At 41.1% G+C, this 22,626-nt stretch overlaps 2 protein-coding genes across 3 annotated transcripts; one reads left to right on the top strand and one right to left on the bottom strand.

The window, feature by feature from the left end:
* Positions 1-220: 220 nt before the first annotated feature.
* Positions 221-2,189, top strand: LOC308367593 (uncharacterized protein; the record flags this gene model as incomplete). Its single annotated transcript, XM_080841536.1, has 2 exons — positions 221-1,549; positions 2,037-2,189. 2 exons carry the CDS (start codon positions 221-223, stop codon positions 2,187-2,189), a joined length of 1,482 nt encoding a protein of 493 aa, XP_080697662.1.
* A 1,677-nt stretch (positions 2,190-3,866) lies between these two features.
* cax2 (cation/H+ exchanger protein 2) lies at positions 3,867-18,802 on the bottom strand. Of its 2 annotated transcripts, none has more exons than XM_080842894.1 (20): positions 18,681-18,802; positions 16,200-16,358; positions 15,930-16,036; positions 15,682-15,790; positions 13,313-13,429; positions 13,160-13,221; positions 7,961-8,113; positions 7,548-7,733; positions 7,355-7,454; positions 6,928-7,069; positions 6,573-6,756; positions 6,120-6,219; positions 5,847-5,977; positions 5,608-5,645; positions 5,412-5,524; positions 5,186-5,331; positions 4,998-5,092; positions 4,827-4,905; positions 4,456-4,564; positions 3,867-4,323 (listed from the first exon to the last, which is right to left on the bottom strand). In XM_080842894.1, exons 1-20 carry the CDS (start codon positions 18,760-18,762, stop codon positions 4,250-4,252), a joined length of 2,286 nt encoding a protein of 761 aa, XP_080699020.1. In that variant the 5' UTR covers positions 18,763-18,802; the 3' UTR covers positions 3,867-4,249. The 2 variants fall into 2 exon arrangements, with proteins under 2 accessions (XP_080699020.1, XP_080699019.1); XM_080842893.1 differs by having other exon boundaries at positions 16,200-16,361; positions 18,681-18,801.
* Between the last annotated feature and the right edge of the window lie 3,824 nt (positions 18,803-22,626).

Genomic DNA, 22,626 nt, shown 5'->3' with positions numbered 1-22,626 from the left:
TGGCGAAATTCACAAAGAGTTCCCAGGTGGTCTCCAGAGCGCAACGGGGTGTTAATTGAAGAGTGCACAAAGCTGTCACCTCCAGATATCAGAAAATGCTCTGTTCCTTCTTCAACGTGCGGCTAACATGTAGTCGGATGACCTGGTCGTTCCTTTTAGAGTGATATCCATTATGTGATGGGTGTAATTCGAGTGTGATCTGTAATTCTTTTGACCTGAAATGCAAGGAAACATTTCAAATGTACTGGAGTTTATGAACATTTCTGCGCGTATAAACTTCGTCGGTTTGGTTCTGAAGGTAACCAGTTGCGCATTGTTAGTTTGTACTCTATTCGTTGGCATTGCAGCAAATGTGTTCGTGACATGGGCTGTGCATAAACAAAAGTCCTTACAAACGTCCAACAATGCATTGTTGGTTAATCTCGCAGTGGTAGACTTTTTACGTTGCGTTATCGACTGCCCGTTAATTTTAGTCATTGTTCTAAATGGAGACACTACTGATCAAGTTGGATTTTCATTGTGCAACGCACAGTTTGCTTCGTTCTCCATCACCTGTTGTGTCCAGCTGCTTACTTTGGCTAGTATCAGCGCTGAGAGATACAAAGCCATAGCACACCCATTCGAAACAACTGAACGGCGTAAACGGGTTATGGTATGGATTCCTTCAACTTGGACAGTGGCAATTATTTTATCTATTCTTTGCTTACTGTTTGTGAAGGACTCTCCAGTGTATATAAAGTGCAAGGGACTGGACATAAAAAAACTCCCGTCACACGACACATTTGGAATGTATATTTTAATGCCACTGTGGACTGCTTGTCTGGCAGTCATCGTTGGATTCTATGCTCGTATCTTTATCGTAGTAAAAGCCCATAGAAGAAAAATATTTGACAAAGGTATAGTGCTGACCCTTGATAACACCAATGGAAACGCGAAGAGCACCAAGGTAAATAATGAAAGCACGATAAAGGAAATTATTAAAATCGTACCAAAAGTCACTGTCAAGACGGATTTTACTTCTCGTGCGCAAGAGGAACAAGTCTCTACGGACAACATATTACCGCATGAAAACAATACTGTTTCCGCGCCATTTCACGCAACGGACCATGATTTAACATTGGACAGACATCACACAGAAACAAATCAGTCCTCTAGAGTTTTCACTTTAAACAGTGACTCGACACAGCGTGTTTCTTCTTCGCAGACCAGAGCAGTCGTGTTGATAGACCTTGATAAGCGCGAGGACGATTGTGGACTCCAACCGCAGCCTTTGAATACCGTATCGGAGTCAGCAACGTTACAGTCTGCTGGAGAAAAACCGACAGACAACAAAACAACCATTCCGCCGGAACCTGAGAATCAAGGTGATGTAGTAGGTGCTGTCTGCATGATGCCATCCCACCTTAACTCAGACAGGTCTAAGAAAAATAAAGAGGGCAAATTGGCAAAACGCTCCGGTTACATCATTCTTACTTTCCTGTTATTTTGGACACCATTAATCGCGGCAAGCCTTGCAAATTACTTCATCCACTTTATTAATTACACAACTGTAAGTATTTCTTCAAAACTTCTTCAACAAACTGTTTGTAGCTTACTGACTCACAGAAGATGTTATTATAGGCTGTAGACATTTAAAATATGTTAAATAACCCTGTTGTTTAGGACGCACATGATATTCAACATTTATAGTGTTATAGCCTATTACAACTCAGAATAGGAATAAACAAGGATCTTAGACATGACATGGTCATGCATAATATAGACATTATAATATTATTACAAATATAAATCATTTTACTAATTCAATATTTTTTATTTATACAAATCAAGAAGCCTAAGATGTATTGTTGAGATGTTAATAGAAAAAGAATGAGATAGCAGGTCTGGACAAAAAAAAAGAAAGCGTAATATACACTAAAAAAACAATTAAGACAATAGCTTGTAATGACCTTGACATCAATTATTCTTTATATGTATGATTTAGTGAAAGGATTGACTTTCCATGCTTGATTTTCACAAACTTTTGTGTATTTCAGATGAAAATTGCATTGGACTTGGACATACTGAGTGTCTCCTTGGTCTGCATGACATCTGTCACCAATCCAATAATTTATGCTGTTGTAAACCCGCAATTTCGAACTGAATTTTACAGCCTAAGATCTAAATTTAAATCAATTTGTATGACATGAAATATACGGGAAAAAAGTTTGTTTGTAGGATTACTTAACTATGTACATATTTGCTTACTTATACCCTTAATTCGTGTTTTGACCTCTCCTTCTGAAGAATATTAAATTATCCTTTTAGTTTGAAATGGTTTTCAAATAAGAGAATGATGATTGTGATGGTGGTGAAGGCTATTGTGCCTATATATATATATATGCCTATAGTGCCTATAACAATGTGCTTCTATTTGTTTTGTATAATGTACGTTACCACATTGATCCAACTTCCACTTTAGTTTATTTGTTTCTCTTCAAGGATACACAAAATCATAAACTACTGTTTTGCCTCTTGTGTATCAAATATTTTGCAGCAAACGTAAAACAAAGGGATTACTTGTGTTTTTATTTCTTATTTGCAGAGACCAGTAAAACCAAGATATAATTGGAGTGGGAAAGTAGATTCAAATACCATACCCTGGCACTCCAATGGAAAATGGGACATACAGGCCAGGCTATGTTGAGCTTGTTCTGGTGAGTCCCCACACCTTTCAAAGTGGTGATTAGAGCCAAGGGACTTCACAGTTCTGGAAGTCTCTTGAGATTTCAATGCCAAGCAAGCGCCACAGCTCTTATAGATTATACTCAGATTGCCATGCAAACCTGCAACGCCATTTATTGAACACAGGAAATAATAAGGAATGGCACAAATTAGTTTGGAAATAGTGGTGGTGGATTGTTATTACTAAACCTTGAGTGATGTATCGTATGGAAGAAAGAATCCATAATAATGATAGGAGAAAAGGAGTTTGTATTTGTAAAGAGTGGACTATGTTACAGAAACTTTATGTAAATGTGTTTGTTTACAATGATAAGGCAACATTGTGTTGTGCTGTGTATGCAACATTGAAACATGTAACAGCAAAGTAATTAAAAGTGGGGGTGTCAGCAGAATTAAAGTTATGCCTGTGTAGTCCTCACGACCCTAGCCCACAGAAGCCTTCTGAAATAACTATACCATTTCTTTGTTGGATGAACTGAATAAATAGACTGTCAGACAGAGTGATTGTACCCACATTTCATGTAGTGCACTGTATTAAATTAAATATGAACGAACCCAATCACCTGCAAAGAGTGCTAAATCATCATCAGGTTTCTCAAGGCTATTATGAAATAATGCTGACAATATACATATATTTTAGAAAACGCCATCTGTCTTTCTATCTGATGGCAATATGAGAAGGTATTATCCCTGGCCTTCAGTCTCGTACAATGTGGTTAGTGTCTTACCATGTTAATGTTTTTGAGCCTTTTCAAACAATCTACAATTTGCATTCATAAAGGGTTCAGAATCTGCGTCAGCAGCAAGCTGATGTGAACTCAGCAGAGCCAGCAGATTGAAATTTGCCCCGAATCTTGTTCAGAACTACAAGTAGAACACTGACCAGTGAGGCAAGGCCTGAGAGGGCTAATCATGTGATCTACTGAGACATCCTTAGAAATAAGGTAGTCTGTAAGGATGAAGATGAAATGGTGGGTACTTCTACTTCCAAAGACAGCAACCACAATTAATGCCAAGCCCTATCAAGAATCTATTCTTTGATGCAATGCACAGACTGATACAAATTAGGATGGTTTAGTAAGGTTTGGTTTATGTTCAACAAAAGTGACTTCATGTACAAACATACATACAAACATACTCTTTTTCTCTCCTTAGATAACTAAACTGTTAAGATACACTTAATTAATATAATAAAATAAAACACACTCAACTCTGACATATTACAGTTTTGCAATTGAGAATGTGTCAGATAAAGGGTTAGCTCAATCTAATTTTCACACATTTCCCTCTCAGCATTCAAATCAGCAGCAAGATCTCATTAAGAACAAAAACAAACAAACAAACAAGAAATTCCAACCAAAATCATACATTTACAAAATATCTTAAGAGGTTAAAAATATCTATATTATCAGTTTCATAGAAAAGGTGCAAACGAAATCCTTCGAGTTCGAAAGATGAAGCTGAGACATTTTGGACCGGACCCTTTTCAAGTAAGAAATGACAGTACTTTGACCTCATCAGTTGCTTAGCAGCCAGCAGGGGAGGGTGCATAGAAGTACACAGCCATAAGTATGAGGTAAACCACTACCAGAGCAGTACCTGTGGAGATGAACAGTGCATGTTTACACCCCAGACACACACACACACACAAACGTCAAATTGTTTTCTGCCTACAGTCCATGATCAATTTTAACACAAGAACCGAAAGGAAGACGTAGTGGAAATTCTCACCTTGAAAATAATCAGACTTGCCATCCATGAAAATATAGTTAACAAGAATCACACTGAAAATGCTTGCCCATAGATGGAGATCACTGAATATGAGGACAAAGCCAACATCCTACGGACAAAGACATCCTTTGATTATTTAAGAATCATTAATAAAATGATGATAGAAAATTGAGAGTTTACCCAGAAGGTGTAATACACATTACACAATTCATGTAATCCCTAAATTACACTTAAAAGCAATTTCCAGCAACCACTATTTATGTTTCTCTTTCTCCATCATGTGTCCGAGGCTTATGTGTCTCAAGTGCTTGTATATGGCCACCTCACAAAACAACCAAGAAGCTACTGCAAACACACTTTTGTAGACTTACATAGACAGCATTGAAGAGGACCAGTAAAGGGATTTGAATCATACACACTTGCACAGCAATGCAGCTTCCCACCTCCAGGCTGTGGCAGAATAAGAGGACATCAGTTAATCCATGCTCAGTGAAACAAATTAAGGCCTGAAAATCAAAATATTAAACTGAGATTGAAATTACCTCAAACTGATATTATTCTGGAGTGCAAACTGGATTCCATTCACTATCTCCGGAATTTCCGGCACCATAGCAATCACGGTGACACCAATGAAATACTGTCAAGACAGAAAATGAGTGATCTGTGCAAAAATGGTTTGGCATACACTTCTGCTCTTTTTTATATTTCATCTTGTCAGTGGCGGACAAACCTGGGAGATGCCAGGCTGGCTGAGGATTGGCTGAATATGTTCTGTGGTCAGGTCTGCACAGGCCGACATTAGCACAGTGGCCACGATGAGAATGAACAAAGCTCTCCACCGTGACCAGAGGACCACAGCCCCTAGGTGTCCAGATGCTGTGGAGACACACACACACTCACTTACATGATATACTGAAATTTACGGCATGGCTTTATCCCAAGTAATTTTTACTTACCATTACTATCACCAACTTGGATATCGTAGATGTGTGAGTGTGTCTTCAGAGTAAAGATGAGACCAATGATGTAGGCAGCAGGTAAGAGTGCAGAGACAGAGTACACCAATGGCCTAGGGGAGGGAGGATTTCAATTTAAAACTCACAATATTTCAATACAAACCTACACAGAGCCCGATAGGATTATAACACTTACTCAATATGGTCATGGAACATGGTGGAGTTTTTTTCACCCTGATAAAACAAAGGAAGAGATTTCAGCATCAACCTTTCAACAAACTATGTTGCGCAGTTCGATGGAACCGAGTTCGAAGTTCCTGCAGGATTTCTACAATGCATATGGTAACCAACATAGACAGAGTCAGTAACGGTACACCCGTAACACGTGTGACATTAAGTCTAAATGGTGCATTCCAACCGACAGACGAGGCTCACCAGGTCATAGTGACAGTTGTGGCAAACGTAAGGACCAGTAGTATTTGTTGAGGCATTGGTCCCTGTGGAACTGCAGCCTTCACAGATCAGATTGCCATAGGCCTTAGAGAACATCGTTGGAGCAAACACCCCTGCAATGACAGCAAACAGGTTTGTGAATCATGTTGCACAAGATCACAGTGTGTCGCTTTAAGAACAATTTATTTTCCCAACCAGTGTGGAGTAGGGGAATAACATTTAAATAATGCATGGACCTATCACTACTCTACCTACCTCCAATGGATATGAAGAGCAGTGATGAGCTGACTCCGGCAGAGCGACTGTTGAACCTTTGCTCGCTGTGTCTCAGTCCACCAATGACCATGCAGATCCCCTATAGGGTACACAGAGCAAGTTAGAACAATAAAATGTGAAAATAAACCAATTACTTAAGTAAACAAACCGGTGAAAACATCTGAATAACCACACCTGGCCACTGTACTGAATTGACCCCACTGTTGATTTTTTAAAGAAATAAAGATAGATTTCCAAAACTGACTCTTAACTTCTAAACCACATAGCACTTGAATCCCCTTTGAACAAATGGCATGGCTAATAGATGTGTACATGTTGCTGATACAGTTTGTAACCACATTCATCTTCACTACAATGGAAAGAAGGTTGCATGCTGTTGCATGCTATGTAATGAAGCATCCAGTCTAGGCCGCACGTATGCACAATACTGACGGGGATGAAGAGAATGCATCCCAGGAGAGTTCCAGTCAGGGCAGCCTTTACTATCTCCTGCAGACACTGGTTTCCTTGGCTGTGTCCCCTAATCAGGGCGGTGATATAGAAGGTCATCTCCGTGATGGAGCCAAATGTGGCGTTCACAACTGCACCAACAGCAAAGTTACTCTGCGCTGAAATACTGACGGGAAAGGGAATCAAAGTTAATTTGCTGAGTTGAGCAACATACCACAAACAGGTGGCATTCTCAATGGCCAGTGAATTTGTGCTCTTTCTTATCTACAAAGAGTCACCATCTATGGTTATATATTCGACATCTCATCAAGTGTGTGAAAGTTTACCATGCCCTCACCTAGCGATACCCATACCAATGTAGTAGGACAAAGGAATGATTGAGCCAATGGCTGTGGCAAATTTGACCTCCGAAGAGGCAAATTTATTGTCTTTGTCCACGTAACCAATTACCAGAGCAATAATGACCAGCGGTAAAAGGTCTAAAAATGACAGGTCAAGGAATTCAACAGAAGGAAGAGTGAGCACAATAGACAGCAGCAGCATCTGTTTAGTTATCTGACACAAACTAGTAGCTTTCAGCAAACCAATAGTACATACTGTATGTGACTGATCATACTAGCAAAGGCTAACAATTGGGACATCTAACACATTTTAGGATTATCCATCTACTTAACAACTATGTTAATAATGATGAAGTTAATAATAAAAACAAGACCATTATTGAACAACAGGCTGAACTTGATCACACTTTTCACAAAAGATACTGACAGCAAACACGTTGATCCCATCCACCGTGTACTTGTAGTAGTAGCCATTGATAGCATGGTTGCAGCACAGCAGAGCCGTGTCCTCACCAGACTGTGGCTAGAGAATGTTTTGGTGATAATGTCAGTCGTCAAAGCTGTTCTAATTAGATTTGTCATTAATATTCATTTACCAACATTAACTAATTAATACCTCAGTTACAGGGCTGATGTGAACTTCCTCAGGTGGCAAAAGTAGTATTGAGCACACTGCACGGGCATTCATTTTGGCCACAGGTATGGTGACGACCAGCAGCCAAGACAGCAGGCAGCCCAGAGAGTGAAAGATAACCAGGACGGGATAGCCCAGCAGAAGCCACACGTAAGTGCTCACACGTTTCTGAAACAACATCGTATCTACTGAGCACTGATATGGTAGGAACAGGAAGCATCTACATATGGTACAGAATGCTTATCAATATCAGTCATAACTACTAATAAACAAATAAGCTTGGCTTTTCACATTTAGACATTTATGTCAGTTAACAGTTTATTCCTTGTTAGACATTCTGTATTTGATTTATGAATTTATGAAAACAAAGCAAATGAACAACTGTCTCATCTCACCCAGTGTGTGGTCTTGAGTGGTGGCTGAGGCTCCTCGACAATCTCTTCTACAGGTGTTGGCAGCAAAAAAGTAGAGGCTCCCCGATTGTCTTCTACATCCTCAGTAAAGGTGTGTGCGTCTTTCCTTTTAGGTCTTCTGTCTAAAACCACGCCCTGAACCCAAAGATAATTCAGCCCGTGCATAAGCAAGAGTGATCAGCACAAACAAATTATGAACATTTCAAATTCCACTTCAACACAAGGCAAGTTTAGTATAAAGCACATTCCATGCACAGGCAATTCAATGTGCTTTATGTAAATAAAAGGAATCTTAAAGGAAAACTTCACGATGTTTTAACCTGGGCCCTATTACTGAATTAGAATTTCGAGGGAATTTTAAATTTTGGATTACATTGCCATTTTGCATATTACATTTTCATTTCACTTTGGCTGATCCTCTGCCATGTCTCCTTCTTGACAATGGGATTCTGTTATAAAGTTTAGCACGTTAGCATGTGGCAGATTTACAGGCTCTCTCGCTCCCACTTCCCCCTTTCAGCCCTTCTGCCCTACCCTGTGCATGAGAACCAAAGCCCTCTCACTCTGCCCCTCGGTCCGAGACAATTTATTTTCTTTCCCATTTACAGAGGCAGGGCTGTGTACACCGAATAATTTCTGTGCACACAAAACGGACAACTAGCAGACCATGAGGAGATATTGGCTGAATTTGACAAAAAGTGTATTAGAAGAAAATTTAAAGTAACACTATGGAGTTTCTGGAGCCACCAGGTAGGGGGCTACTTTCTGCTGTACTATTCAGTAACGTATTTTCTGTCTTGCTTTGTCTTGTGTTGCACTTGCTTGATGTTTGACTGTGTTAGGAAAGTTGTTGGCAAGCTAGCCAACATAGCTATCACAATAGCATTACAAAAAAGCCGACACGAGAGCCCTTATTAATAGCATCAATGTCCAAGCGTGTTATAACAAGCTTTCTAACATCGCTAACAAGATGTCTTGCTTGCGGCTAAATTTATCGAAACCTGTTGAAATTTGCATACTTTGTGTGATGTCTTGACTATTGTGTACCTGCACCACTAGTCGGCGCTGTGCCGTCAATGGTACAATGACATGTACAGTCGTGGCCAAAAGTTTTGAGAATGACACAAATATGCATTTTCACAAAGTTTGCTGCTTCAGTGTCTTTAGATATTTTTGTCAGATGTTACTATGGAAGGCTGAAGTATAATTAAATATGTTTAATAAGTGTCACTGGCTTTTATTGGCAATTACATGAAGTTAATGCAAAAAGTGCACCACATGGATGCAAAAGAAATGTCAAACAGTGATGATAGCACATCGGATTCAGAGTTATCAGTGCATGTGACGGCACAGAATGAAAATTTGTCACATATTTGCGTTAAACCAAAAATCGAAGGGAAGATAGTTGAAATGGAGTTAGACACAGGCGCTGCAGTTTCTCTTATTTCAAAAGAACTGTATGACATGCAATTTTGCCACTTACCATTGCGTCATACCAATGTCATACTGAAGACATACACAGGCGAGATGATTCCTCCAGAAGGCGTCATCACAGTGGCAGTCAAGATGAATAGGCAGAGGGCTAAGCTACCGCTATATGTGGTGAAAGGGGCCTTGCCTCCACTTTTCGGTAGGGAATGGCTGCGAAAAATACGGATTGACTGGCGGGAAATAAAGATGATTCGTGAGGAAACACTAGGGGGTGCTACAGAAGCACAAGGAAGTGTTCAAGAAAGAGCTGGACACACTGAAAGGCATTGAAGCTGCCATAGCTGTGAAAGTAGAACATCAGCCAAGGTTTTGTCAGGCAAGAGTTGTTCCTTATGTTCTCAGGCCTAAAGTAGAGGCTGAAATTGACAGACTGGTTGAAGAGGGCATCATATCACCTAAAAAGTTCAGTGACTGGGCAACGCCCATCGTGCCAGTTGTCAAAAAGAATGGCGATGTAAGGATTTGTGGCGATTTTAAGGTGACAATCAACCCCGTTCTGTGTGTGAAGAAGTACCCAATTCCACGAATTGAGGACTTATTTGCATCACTTGCAGGCGGGCAGCATTTCAGTAAGCTGGATTTGTCTCATGCGTACCTGCAAATGCCTGTTGAAGAGAAATCTCTCAAATATCTGACAATTACAACATCCAAGGGACTGTTCTGCTACAACAGACTTGCTTTTGGAATCACGTCATCACCAGCGATTTTCCAGAGGGCCATGGACCAGGTCCTCCAGGGTCTTCGAATGTTCACTGCTACCTGGACGACATTCTTATCACAGGACAGGACCGTATGCACCATTTGAAGAATTTGGAAGCAGTCCTGAGACGTTTGGAAGATTTCGGTTTACGACTGAAAAAGGAAAAATGTGAGTTTTTCAAGGATTCACTTGAATACTTGGGCCATGTCATCGATGCCTGCACAAGACACCAGAGAAAGTCCGGGCAATCGTGGACACTCCGGAACCTACTGATGTGAGTCAGCTACGTTCATTTTTAGGAATGATTAATTATTATAGCAGATTCATTCCAAACCTGTCTACCATTCTCAACCCACTGAATTCACTCCTGTGCAAAGGAAAGCAATGGCAATGGACATCAGAATGTAAAACAGCTTTTAAAGAAGCCAAGCAGCAGCTGTTGACTCATTACAATCCAGAGCTCCCCATGAGACTTGCCTGTGACGCTTCACCCTATGGGGTAGGCAGTGTCATTTCACACATCATGCCGAATGGACAAGAGAGGCCGATAGCCTTTGCATCAAGGACGCTGATCAAGGCGGAGCAGAATTATGCACAGATAGAGCGTGAAGCTCTTTCCATCATTTTCGGAGTTCGCAAATTCCATCACTACTTGTATGGCAGGAAGTTCACACTCCTCACAGATCATCGACCGCTGACCACAATTCTGAGCCCGAGCAAAGCTATTCCATCTATGGCTGCTGCGAGAATGCAGCGATGGGCCCTACTGTTGGCTGCTCACGATTATGACATACAGTACAGAGAGGCAGCACGCCACTGTAATGCAGACGGGTTGTCACGCCTGCCACTGCCTACACCTACAAAAGAAAGGACTACTGCTGTGGACAGTTTTCATATCAACCACATGGAAGCCTTACCTATGAGCAGCAAGGAGATCTGCAGAGAAAGTAGGAGAGATCCTATCATTGCCCAGGTACTGGAGATGGTATCCACAGGTCGTTTCCCAAAGGTCAAGGATGTGGACAGCGCCATGATGCCTTTCATCAGTAGGAAGGATGAACTGACCCTCCAGCAAGGGTGACTCATGTGGGGTATCCACGTCATCATCCCTCCAAAACTGAGACACGCAGTGTTGTCTGAGCTACACACCGGACACCCTGGTGTAGTGAAAATGAAGGCTGTCGCTCGTAGTTATATGTGGTGGCCAGGAATCGACGCACAAATTGAACAAGTGTCAAAGACCTGCCAATCTTGTCAACTTACCCAGAAAGCACCAGGTCCATCACCTCTCCATCCCTGGACATGGCCTGGAGCTCCATGGCAGAGAATTCATGTCGATTTTGCTGGCCCTTTCCAAGGCCATATGTTCATGGTGGTCGTGGTTGCTCATTCCAAATGGCCGGAAGTGCACCTTATGAGCTCCACTACAACTTTCAAGACCATACAGGTGTTAAGAGGGCTATTCAGTCGTTATGGACTCCCAGAAGTTTTAGTAAGCGACAATGGCCCCCAGTTCACATCAAGTGAGTTTGACTTGTTCATGAAGGGAAACGGAGTGAAACACATACGCTCTGCACCATTCCACCCAGCCACAAATGGGCTAGCAGAACGCTTTGTGCAAACCTTCAAGCACTCACTGAAACGCTCGGTGGGGACACTGTCAATTCAACACAGACTGGATGCGTTCCTGTTGATGTATCGCAACACTCCGCACTCAACAACCAAGGAATCACCAGCCATGCTTTTCATGCGTCGCAAGCTGCGATCACGACTTGACTTGTTAAAACCGAGCGTAGCATCACGAGTAGAGAAAGCGCAAGAGGCGCAGTGTGCTCAGCGTCAAATACATGCAAAAGCCAGGTCATTCCAGGTGGGTGACAAAGTGCTAGTTCGTGATTATGGAAGAGGAGGTGAGAAGTGGACGCCTGGCGTAGTATCTGCAGGAACCGGTCCTGTGTCATACACAGTCGATGTCGGATCAACGGAACACTGGAGACGACATGCTGACCAAATGCTGGCCCGGCACGCTGAGTTGGAGGCTCCACCGCTGGAAGAAACGCAGTCGATCCAAGGTTTAGTAGAACTGCCTGCGTCCCAGGACACTGTTCCAGAACCTGGTACTCATCCCACGGTTCCAGAACCGACTACTCCTGATTCCGTGAGTGTGGCATCACCACAGTTAACACCAGAAGCCACCAGCACACCACTTCGAGAGACTGGTAAGAGATACCCATCTCGTGTTGCTAAACCACCAGTTAGGTATAGCCCGTAAGGCATACCGTATGTGGAAATTCTGAATAGACTGACATGTTTTTGTTATAATAGTTTTAAGTTTAATAAAACTATCCATAAGTCTAATAGAGTCACGTCTCAAGAACAAGGGCAGAATAAACCCTTGACGGACTCTGGGATTTGGGACAGTCTACTCCCTACCTCAAGGTTATGATATTAGTTTCATATGTTTATATATACATAAATGTCATGTTCATGTTCAGTGTGGGAACTACATTAAGTGGGGAGGAGATCTGATGTCTTGACTATTGTGTACCTGCACCACTAGTCGGCGCTGTGCCGCCAATGGTACAATGACATGTATGTAGCTCACCCATGCAATTAATGCTTCAGTAAACTATTACAATTCAACCATAAAGACGTGTCCGTGTGTCCTTCACATTAACAAGGTACTCTAAAGTGGAAACCACGAATACATAACACTTTGTTTATGAAAAACAACTTTCCTAACACAGTCAAACATCAAGCAAGTGCAACACAAGACAAAGCAAGACAGCAAATAAGTTACTAAATAGTCCAGCAGAAAGTAGCCCCCTACCTGGTGGCTCCAGAAACTCCATAGTGTTACTTTAACAGCTAAAACCATTGGCTTGGTCACATTAATAACAGACCAATCGTATAAAGCCTAACTTATATACTTGGTGACAATGTTATGTCAAATAGTTTTCCAGCCCAAACTGAAAACATATACATTTTACCTTTGTTATGGACTTCCCAAACGGCCAGAGAAAATAACCTGATAAATTCCAGCAAAGTTTACCTGTAACAACACAAAGTAACCACCGCAGTTAGAATAATTCACAAAATGTTACAACAGACACATAATCAACTTGAAAGAGGTTTAAACTGACCATATGGGATCCCAATGAGAGTAGTGAACATCACAAGACTGACCAAAATGTAGACCAGGGCAAGCCACCATCCAAACAAAATCACATAGAAGACATTGCCACAGGAAATCAAGGAACCTGTAATAATAACAGTCACAAACAACGTTACACTTTCCTTTAATATAAGAGAGTTAATTTCATATGCTGCACTCAGTACCTAGCAAATCCGTTTGTATTTACGACAGTGGCCCCTAATACATGTGTCAATGTAAAGTGTTACATCGCGTCTGTTCCGATAGAAACTCGCGAAAGTGTTACAATTGCCTCATGTAGGACTGGTTTAGATGTGATCTGTTCGTTTTTCCGCCGATCGTCTGAGCCTTTCGAGAGAGGTGGTTTACCACGATCGTTCAGCTCAGAAAAGGGAGTGTCAAATCAGGCCGTTGTGCCATGGGGGAGGCGGTGACAGGTAGGTCTACAATTTTGTATCATTGTAATAAAACGCAATTTGGTACACCATTTTAATATGGTAATATAGCCTACTGTTTTTTGCAAAATGAAAGAAAGCCTATTAAGGAAACGCCGACTCGAGCCTATTAATTCCGAAATTTCACCACATTGTAGGCTATATACTGTAACAACCCCAACACTTGCCTGCTTCCCTTGCAAATCAAAGTTTTCCGACTATTTTTCTTACCTTCTTTCTTAGCTGTTGATGTTACTGAGCTAGAAGTTTAACTTGTTCTGAACATCTCGCGCTGCCAATGCCCAATGTCACTTCTGAGTCAAATCACTCCATCATCTCTTTGAAATTCCTTATTCCACGAGTGGTAGGCTACAATGACTGGCTGTTTTAAAATATAACTAATAGCCTAACGAAACAAAATAACCCAGGCAGTTTCATCTTCGAGATGTTAAGGCTTCTTCCAATACTGACAGCTGACTCATAGCTTGCAGGTTTGCGGCGCTTTAAGGAGACGCGACATTTGAGGGATCGACACTTAATTTAAACCTTTTTTGCTTCCGTTAGTGTGTGTGTGTGTGTGTGTGTGTGTGTGTGTGTGTGTGTGTGAGAGACAGAGAGGACTCAGTAAAACATCGGAAAACACCGTGTCTCGTAAGCCTTAAGCTTTCAATAACCCCCACAATGAAATATGCCATTACAGTCGCGACAAACTTCTTGGCATTGTGGTGCGCCCAAAACGCAAGCTATAAACGTAGCCATCCTAATGTAACCAAAATATACCTCTGCTGATATGCCTAACCTTCCTTCTATTTAGAATTTGTCTTAGCACTATGCAGGAATAAAATAGCATCTACGGTGTCAGGAGAGCGCCTGGCTTCTATAACGCGCCCTGCTGCACTGAAGGAGCGCTCACTCGCAGCACTTGTTGCTGGAACGCATAGAATTCGTTTTGCAAGGTGCTGTAGCCGTGGGAACGACTGGCCTTGTTTCTCCCAAAAGGAAAGTACATTTTCCTCTGCTGATCCCGCGTCTATATGGAAGTTTGTAGAGAGAATGCGAGGGAGTAAAATGCTCTGCTGTGCTGTTACAGCACATAAACGTTTGTCGCTACATCCAAACTGCGTCACCGTTGTCCCTCCCTGTATCTACTACAGCCACACCATTTTACTTGCAATGTGAATCATTTAATTTAAATATGCTTATTGCCATTTGTTGCACCTTAATCATTTTCTACAAACATGATATGCTATGTATGGTGTAGTAGACTGAGACTCTATTCACTACTGCACAAAAACTAGACACGTTTGTAAAACTAGACGTTTGCAATGAAGTAGGTAAAAGAACTTTCGCCAATATCTCCGTAAGGGAGATGGGTTGTGTGCTCAAATTTCCTGGGATCAAAGAAGACGTTAGTATTCATGTGCAAACTAAAAATCACGTCTCAGGATTGCTGCGCATGCAAGTTATTTCGGGTGTCTCAACTGTAACTAATACCACTGTCATATAATTATGAGTTCAGTAAAAGACGGAGCAAACACAGTTTTCTACCGTTGTTGAAACACATCCACTCGTAGACTCGTTTTCTTTCCATCTGAGAGTGGTTATTCAAAGAAAATATTAAGAACTATATGCTGATAGAAAGGGAACTTTAAGCCACTACACTGCCTGTGCACGATGCGGATCCACGTTGATGTTGTTAGTAAACAAATCAGGTGTGAGCACATCTCCGTGGTCTTTGCGCATGCCCGAGGCAATGTTAACGGTTCACATTTTGCACATGTAAACACGTAACGACAAGAGCCGTTTCCCTTGAAAATGTTCACACCTACACGCGAATACGATACGATAAACTGTTCTGATCACATTGGCACATGTATTAGGGCCTAGTGGTGACTGAGGATATATGTGCGGGTCACTGACTTACCTGTGTGAGGTTTGATGACATTCAACTCAGAGTAGAGCTCTTTAACTACCTCTGATCTCTCTTCAAAGGGTCGCTCAGTGACATGACTTTTCCACTTCCTAAATCCAAACTGAAGAGAGACATGCAGTGTCAACCTTTTTAAAGAGTGTAGTGGGACGCATCACTGTAGCCAGGTGCATAAGTGGTCTGATAAACAATGACCCGATACATGGCAAGTTTGGTCAAACTCTGGTTGGAAGTTTAATCACCTTGTAATTGTTAGCCAGTTTCTGTGCCTCCACTTCATTCTCTGCACTTATAGTTGTCTTGGAGGGGACCTCCACCCATTCATCCTCCAATGCAGGCAAACTATAAACTGGTAAAGAAAGCGAACCCTCAGAAACACACTGCCTTAAAGCACTGATTTACCCAGCACCTAATATTTGCACATACAGTACATTCACACAAATGAATGGCAAATACTATAATGCATTAAAACAGACACTGCAACTTGTACAATGATACAAATAAGTCCTTACTTCCTTGAGTACATAAGTACTTTGGTGCGAAGGGGTGGGAGTTACAAGGGAGGGATGAGTGTCCATCAAGGCCCTCCTGGTGCAGGTGTGCCCCACACACCTCATCACACCCCAGCCTTCTGGCACCACCTCTGGGGCTCTGCTGGTTCCATGGTGGATCTACTTTGAGAAAGGCCCATTTTAATTACAAGTACAGCAGCTTTACACTCCACATTCCTTTGAGGTTGTACATGCTCTATCATGTGTACCTTTACCTCAAAGTTTTACTTTTAAGTTACTTTTGACCTGGCTGCTCTGTTATAACATATATGTTGCATGTTGGCAAAAAATACATACTTTTAGATATATAAATCTGATGAACGAATTCAATATCCTATATTCACTATACACTCGTGGCCAAAAGTTTTGAGAAAGACACAAATATACATTTTCACAAATGGCCAATGGACCCAAAATATCAATGTTTTGTTCCCGAGCCACTTAGTTATCACTTTTGCCTTATGGCAAGGTGCTCCATCATGCTGGAAAAGGCATAGTTCATCACAAAACTGTTCCTGGATGGTTGGGAGAAGTTGCTCTCGGAGGATGCTTTGGTCAAGCAAGCGCCAGGACCGTCTCCTAAAGTTGATTCAGATGCACGATCGGGGCACCACCAGTACAGAGTTGGCTTAGGAATGGCAGCAGGCAGGTGTGAGTGCATCTGCACGCCCAGTGAGGCGAAGACATTTGGAGGATGGCATGGTGTCAAGAAGGGCAGCAAAGAAGCCACTTCTCTCCAGGAAAAACATCAGGGACAGACTGATATTCTGTAAAAGGTACAGTGATTGGACTGCTGAGGACTGGGGTAAAATCATTTTCTCTGATGAATCCCCTTATCTGGAGAAGACAAGGTGAGCGCTACCATCAGTCCTGTGTCAAGCCAACAGTAAAGCACCCTGAAACCATTCATGTGTGGGGTTGCTTCTCAGCCAAGGGAGTGGGCTCACTCACAATTTTGCCTAAGAACACAGCCATAAATAAAAAATGGTACCAACACATCCTCCAAGGTAACTTCTCCCAATAATAATAATAATAATAAAAAAAACGAATTCTGACAAATTCCAGGCATTGATTATGCAAGAATGGGCTGCCATCAGAAGTTGTCCAGATGTGGCCCAGAAGTTAATTGACAGCATGCCAGGGCAGATTGCAGAGGTCTTGAAAAAGAAGGGTCAACACTGCAAATATTGATTATTTGCATTAACTTCATGTAATGGTCAATAAAAGCCTTTGACACTCATCAAATGTTTGTAATTATACTTTAGTCTTCCATAGTAACATCTGATAAAAATATCTAAAGACACTGAAGCAGCAAACTTTGTGAAATTGTATATTTGTGTCATTCTCAAAACTTTTGGCCACGACTGTACAGTAGGGTCATTAATTTCCTTTATATTAAATTATTGCCAAAGAAAATAATACAATTCATTAATTAAATAAAATAATAAATACATTAATAATTAAATAATCTGCGGCAACATTCACTAAACACAAGCATGCGTGCCACAAAAAGTCTGCAGCCAGCACTCTCACTCTCAGTTCCTCCATCACATCGGCTAATGTGTGCAGAGTAAGCTCATGTTCGCTCATGTTCCTGACACACTCAGACAGGTGCTGTGGCCAAGTGGCAATGAATCACATGTGAGTAGAATAAAACTGCACTCTCAAGCTTTTCTCATTGCTTATTAGACCAGTTTATTACCAGACGTGTTTCGGCCTAAGCCATCATCAGTGTGTGAATGAATCACATGTGCACACTTCACTTCTGGAACTTATAATGTTGTCATATTGGTCTTTGAGCCCACTGTGTTACTGTTCATGTAAGGAAACACAAACTGTTGGCTTGATTCCAGTTCCAAAAGTCCCACTTCCTCGACCTTGTCTGAGCTGCTTTTTACATATCTCCTTATCTAGTGTGAAAGGACGAAAACGCAACTTAAGTGTAGACCTTCAGTCTTACTTCATGCTGTGTCCGAGACACCTGCTTACACGGAGACGCCCCCGCAAAGTTCTACAGCTCATTCAGAGATCCAGTAATTTGTAATAACAATAATAATAGCCCTGAAGACTGCGAAACGATCATGTCTGCCAATACGCTTCAAACTTAAGTTTTACAGGATAAAGGAAAGAGTAAAACGACCCAGCGTATCATATGCCTTATAAATAACGCTACAAAGCTTACATCCATCACAGCCTATACATAAAATCAGCTTCATATCGATAATCTTTAGATAGTTTGGTATGTTTAACATCATAAACGCAAATGTACATCGTCAAACACTTAAATCTTAAACACAATATAGACCGAAAGAGCCATTTCGAATAGACCGACATTTACTATAGAGCCACAAGTTCAAGAGACGACACAAGTAGCTCCGGTGACTACGGAGTAGCGTAAACAGCTAGATAAATGGCTTTGGCTAACGAGTTTAGCGGTTCTACCTGTTTCATCTGAACAGTCAGCCGCAAACCTTCGCCTTCGTGTCTCGTTGTCAGCTGACAAATGTTCACTTTCAGTGGACATCTCTGTTAAGCACAGTAATGGATCCCATGTGATGGTTAATTCGCGTTATCCTTGAGAGCACAGTTAACGTGAGCTCCATTGAGCGCGCAGGGAACTTTGGGAAATGTATTAAAATTGTAGGGTTTTCTACTCGGCTATTCTTAGGTTTACGGTGTCCATTGACTTCAGTTCTATTGAGGACCAAACCTGCCATATTTACAAATGAATGAATAAATAAATGTCCACATCCATGCATTTAGACAGAAATAAATGGATAAATGTATTAATTAATGCACAATTGTCAATCAATAGTTACTTATAATTTACATTTACGTATGTATTTATTTATTCATTCATATATTTATTCATTCATTCATTCATTCATTCATTCATTCATTCATTTATTTATTAATTCATTTATTCATTCATTTATTCATTCATTCATTCATTTATTTATTCATTCATTCGTTGTTCCCAATATGATAATGAGAGGAGGCCAGTAGGCGTGGAAACTGACGTGGAAACTGACGTTCAGACCTTTTGCAATCAATCCAGAGCCTTGATGATACTGATTTAATGCTATGGGTTTGTATCAGATCGCCATGTTATTGCTCTCAGGTTGTGCTTTAGGGTGACCAAACGTCCTCTTTTACCCGGACATTCCGAGACCTAAACATTTTTGGGATTCCAAAATTGTCCGGGATTTTGCGTCATCGGATATTTGTGTTTCTGGGTCTTTCGCAAACTCGTTTTTAAGCCCTTACAAGTTTTGGAAAGGGTATCTCCCTTATGTTCCACCCTCTTGCGCGAGCTCTGACTAGAGAGAACTGTCATAGGTCATCGACAGCCCTCTCAGTGTTGCCAGGTGCACAATAATTATCCTCCAAATACGATCATTTTGAGCATTTGGCACGATACTGAGCACTTTGCCGGCCCCACTAGGTGCATTGTTTACAATAACGGTGATTTCCTTCACAGGAAAGGTACCCCATATTCAAAACCATAGTAGGCTAAGTTAACAAATATTGTAGCCTGGATACCAGCCTGAACTCCGCCCACAAAATGTTTGGTCTGACTAGAATTATGAGTATGACATCGTCAGGCTACAAATATTGCCTAGGAAAAGTGATCTGCGTGATAGCCTGATGGGCGTCTCTGCTGCGCAAATTAAAACCTGTGTGTGTTTTGTGCCACTTAAACTAGTTCTAAAGTATGCCAGGGGGACTTTTTTCCCCCGCAATATTGACATTTCGGAATATTGGCCTTTCGGAACACTGGGCCGTCCCCAGAGTGCCTACGGGACTTGTAGATCTTACACAAGGTACCCTGAGAGATTAGAGGGACACGTCGTTTTTGTTCGCATTTCCAAAGCCCAAAACATAGGAGGAAAGTTGCCAGTTGTGGATTAAACAGTGTGGGAGACACCACTCCCAACTCAATATATCGCAAAATACACATATGTCTGCTCCAAAATAAATGAAGCTGCTTGCAGTTAGCTAGCTATCTATCGCTAGTTATGATGACTAACTATCTTGTTGAGAGAACATCCCCTAACAGTTGTGGTTCATGGCAACTAGTATTATTACCATCAGAAGTACATAACTAGTCTCTCCAACAAATGTGTTAATGTTAAAATCAAAATGTTAATGTTACTGTCAAAATGCTGATGTTACTGTTTGAAAAATTGCAGTCTGAGCTATCCTCCTAGCTACTAGCGATAGCAAACGCCACCTATTTGCCAGGAGCTCAACACACTACTAGCCTGACGATGTCATACTCATAATTCTAGTCAGAATATGAGTCTGAGACCGGACCACTAGGCTGTGATTATGGGGCGTGTTTCAACGAACCAGGAAAGAAAATTCCTCTTCGCTGAATTGGATACCTAGAACCAATCAGAGCAACGTAGTATTATTACCATCTGATAGATTAAACTTTTACCTGATCCCGTAGGAAGGACGGCAAAAACATCTTTTCAATCGACAAATGCCTTGATCGCGTTTCTCTGTTCCTCTTTCAAAATGAATGCGCTGTCAATATCTGTTGAGCCTGCTCACGTTACTTAATTAGCACTCAAGGCTAGAAGCTACCATTAGTTCTAATGTTTTTTTTGTCTACGCTGTTAGCATAACCTTTCAATAATGGTCTAGAGTGCATAAGTTAAGACCTACAATCCTAGGCAACATTGGTGTTGCGTATACACAACTAACCGAGTCAATGTAGACATAAAAAAAGTCGTGTAGATACCTTAAATCATATCAAATATGTCCCACTAAGCTCCCGAGACGGCGCCATCTTTGTTCGATGTATACCGGTATTCTATCTATGTCTGTCCATCAACGTATAAAGCCCGCCCTTACAATTTGAATGGTCAGATCCCTTTTCGGGGCCGTTTAAACCCTCCCAACTAGCTCGACTCCAGACTGAATCTCCCAGACAAAAAATGTTGTGGGCGGAGTTCAGGCTGGTATCCAGGCTAACACACTACATCAATGTTGAACAAAACGTCCCAAAAGACCATTAATAACTTTTTATATTTAAATCTTTGTAGAATTTTGTGAATGGGAAGCCTACTCCTGAGTATCCCATGGTATGCATAAGCACAACCTGAGAGCAATAACATGGCGATCTGATACAAAACCATTAAATCAGTATCATCAAGGCTCTGGATTGATTGCAAAAGGTCTGAACGTCAGTTTCCACGCCTACTGGCCTCCTCTCATTATCATATTGGGAAAAACGAATGAATAAATGAATGAATGAATGAATGAATGAATGAATGAATATATGAATGAATAAATAAATACATACGTAAATGTAAATTATAAGTAACTATTGATTGACAATTGTGCATTAATTAATACATTTATCCATTTATTTCTGTCTAAATGCATGGATGTGGACATTTATTTATTTATTCATTCATTTGTAAATATGGCAGGTTTGGTCCTCCATACAGTTCACTCCGTTTGAAGTTTTTTGCACGAATATCTACGGAAGCGTATTGCTGCCACGCTGTGAATGAAGCGCTTCACCTAGGATGCGATCTGAATTTGCACAGAGACGGTCTCATATGAGACATATACGTTGTTGAGACTCTTAAAGATCTTGGCCTACTTTATACCACTTTGTGAATGAAGCGCGCTTCACTTAGGACGCAATCTGAATTGCACAGAGACGGTCGCATATGAGACATATAGGCTACGTTGTTGAGACTCTTATTAAAGATCTTACTCATTCTCACAAAGACAAAACAAATAGCTACACGTAGCCTATAAACGTTGAGACCCTTATTAAAGATCCTACTCATTCTCACAAAGACAAAACAAATAGCTACACGTAGCCTATAAACGTTATTGAGACCCTTATTAAAGATCTTACTCATTCTCGTGGTTGAAAGCCGGTAACAAAACAGAGACAAATAGCTACACGGTCAAGCAATGTCATTTAATGTAATTTACTTAAAAAAACAACAATCAGAGTCTAATGGCTCTGGTTCCAAGACACAAAAACCAGGTCTGAGGGCCCATCAACCTAGACAAAAGGCCAGGAGCCGCCTTGATGGTTCTAACTGGTGCTGTGTAAACCATAAACATCATATATGATGTCTATGGTGTAAACTACCTTGTGGGGGTTGAATTGGTATTTTGTTATTTTTTTTGTTCAGCCACTTAACATTTTGTAGTGTATTCATATCTATATCTACTTATTTAAAATTGTTGTGCCTATTCATTGTATTTATATCATATCTTTAGCCTGACGATGTCATACTCATAATTCTAGTCAGAATATGAGTCTGATACTGAACTATTGGGCTATGATTATGGGGCGTGTTTCAACGAACCAGGGGGAAAAAATGCCTCTTCGCTCAATTGGATACCTAGA

Source organism: Sprattus sprattus (genome assembly GCF_963457725.1).
Source record: "Sprattus sprattus genome assembly, chromosome: 7".
Taxonomy (NCBI): domain Eukaryota; kingdom Metazoa; phylum Chordata; class Actinopteri; order Clupeiformes; family Clupeidae; genus Sprattus; species Sprattus sprattus.
This window is presented reverse-complemented; position numbering and strand designations above follow the sequence as displayed.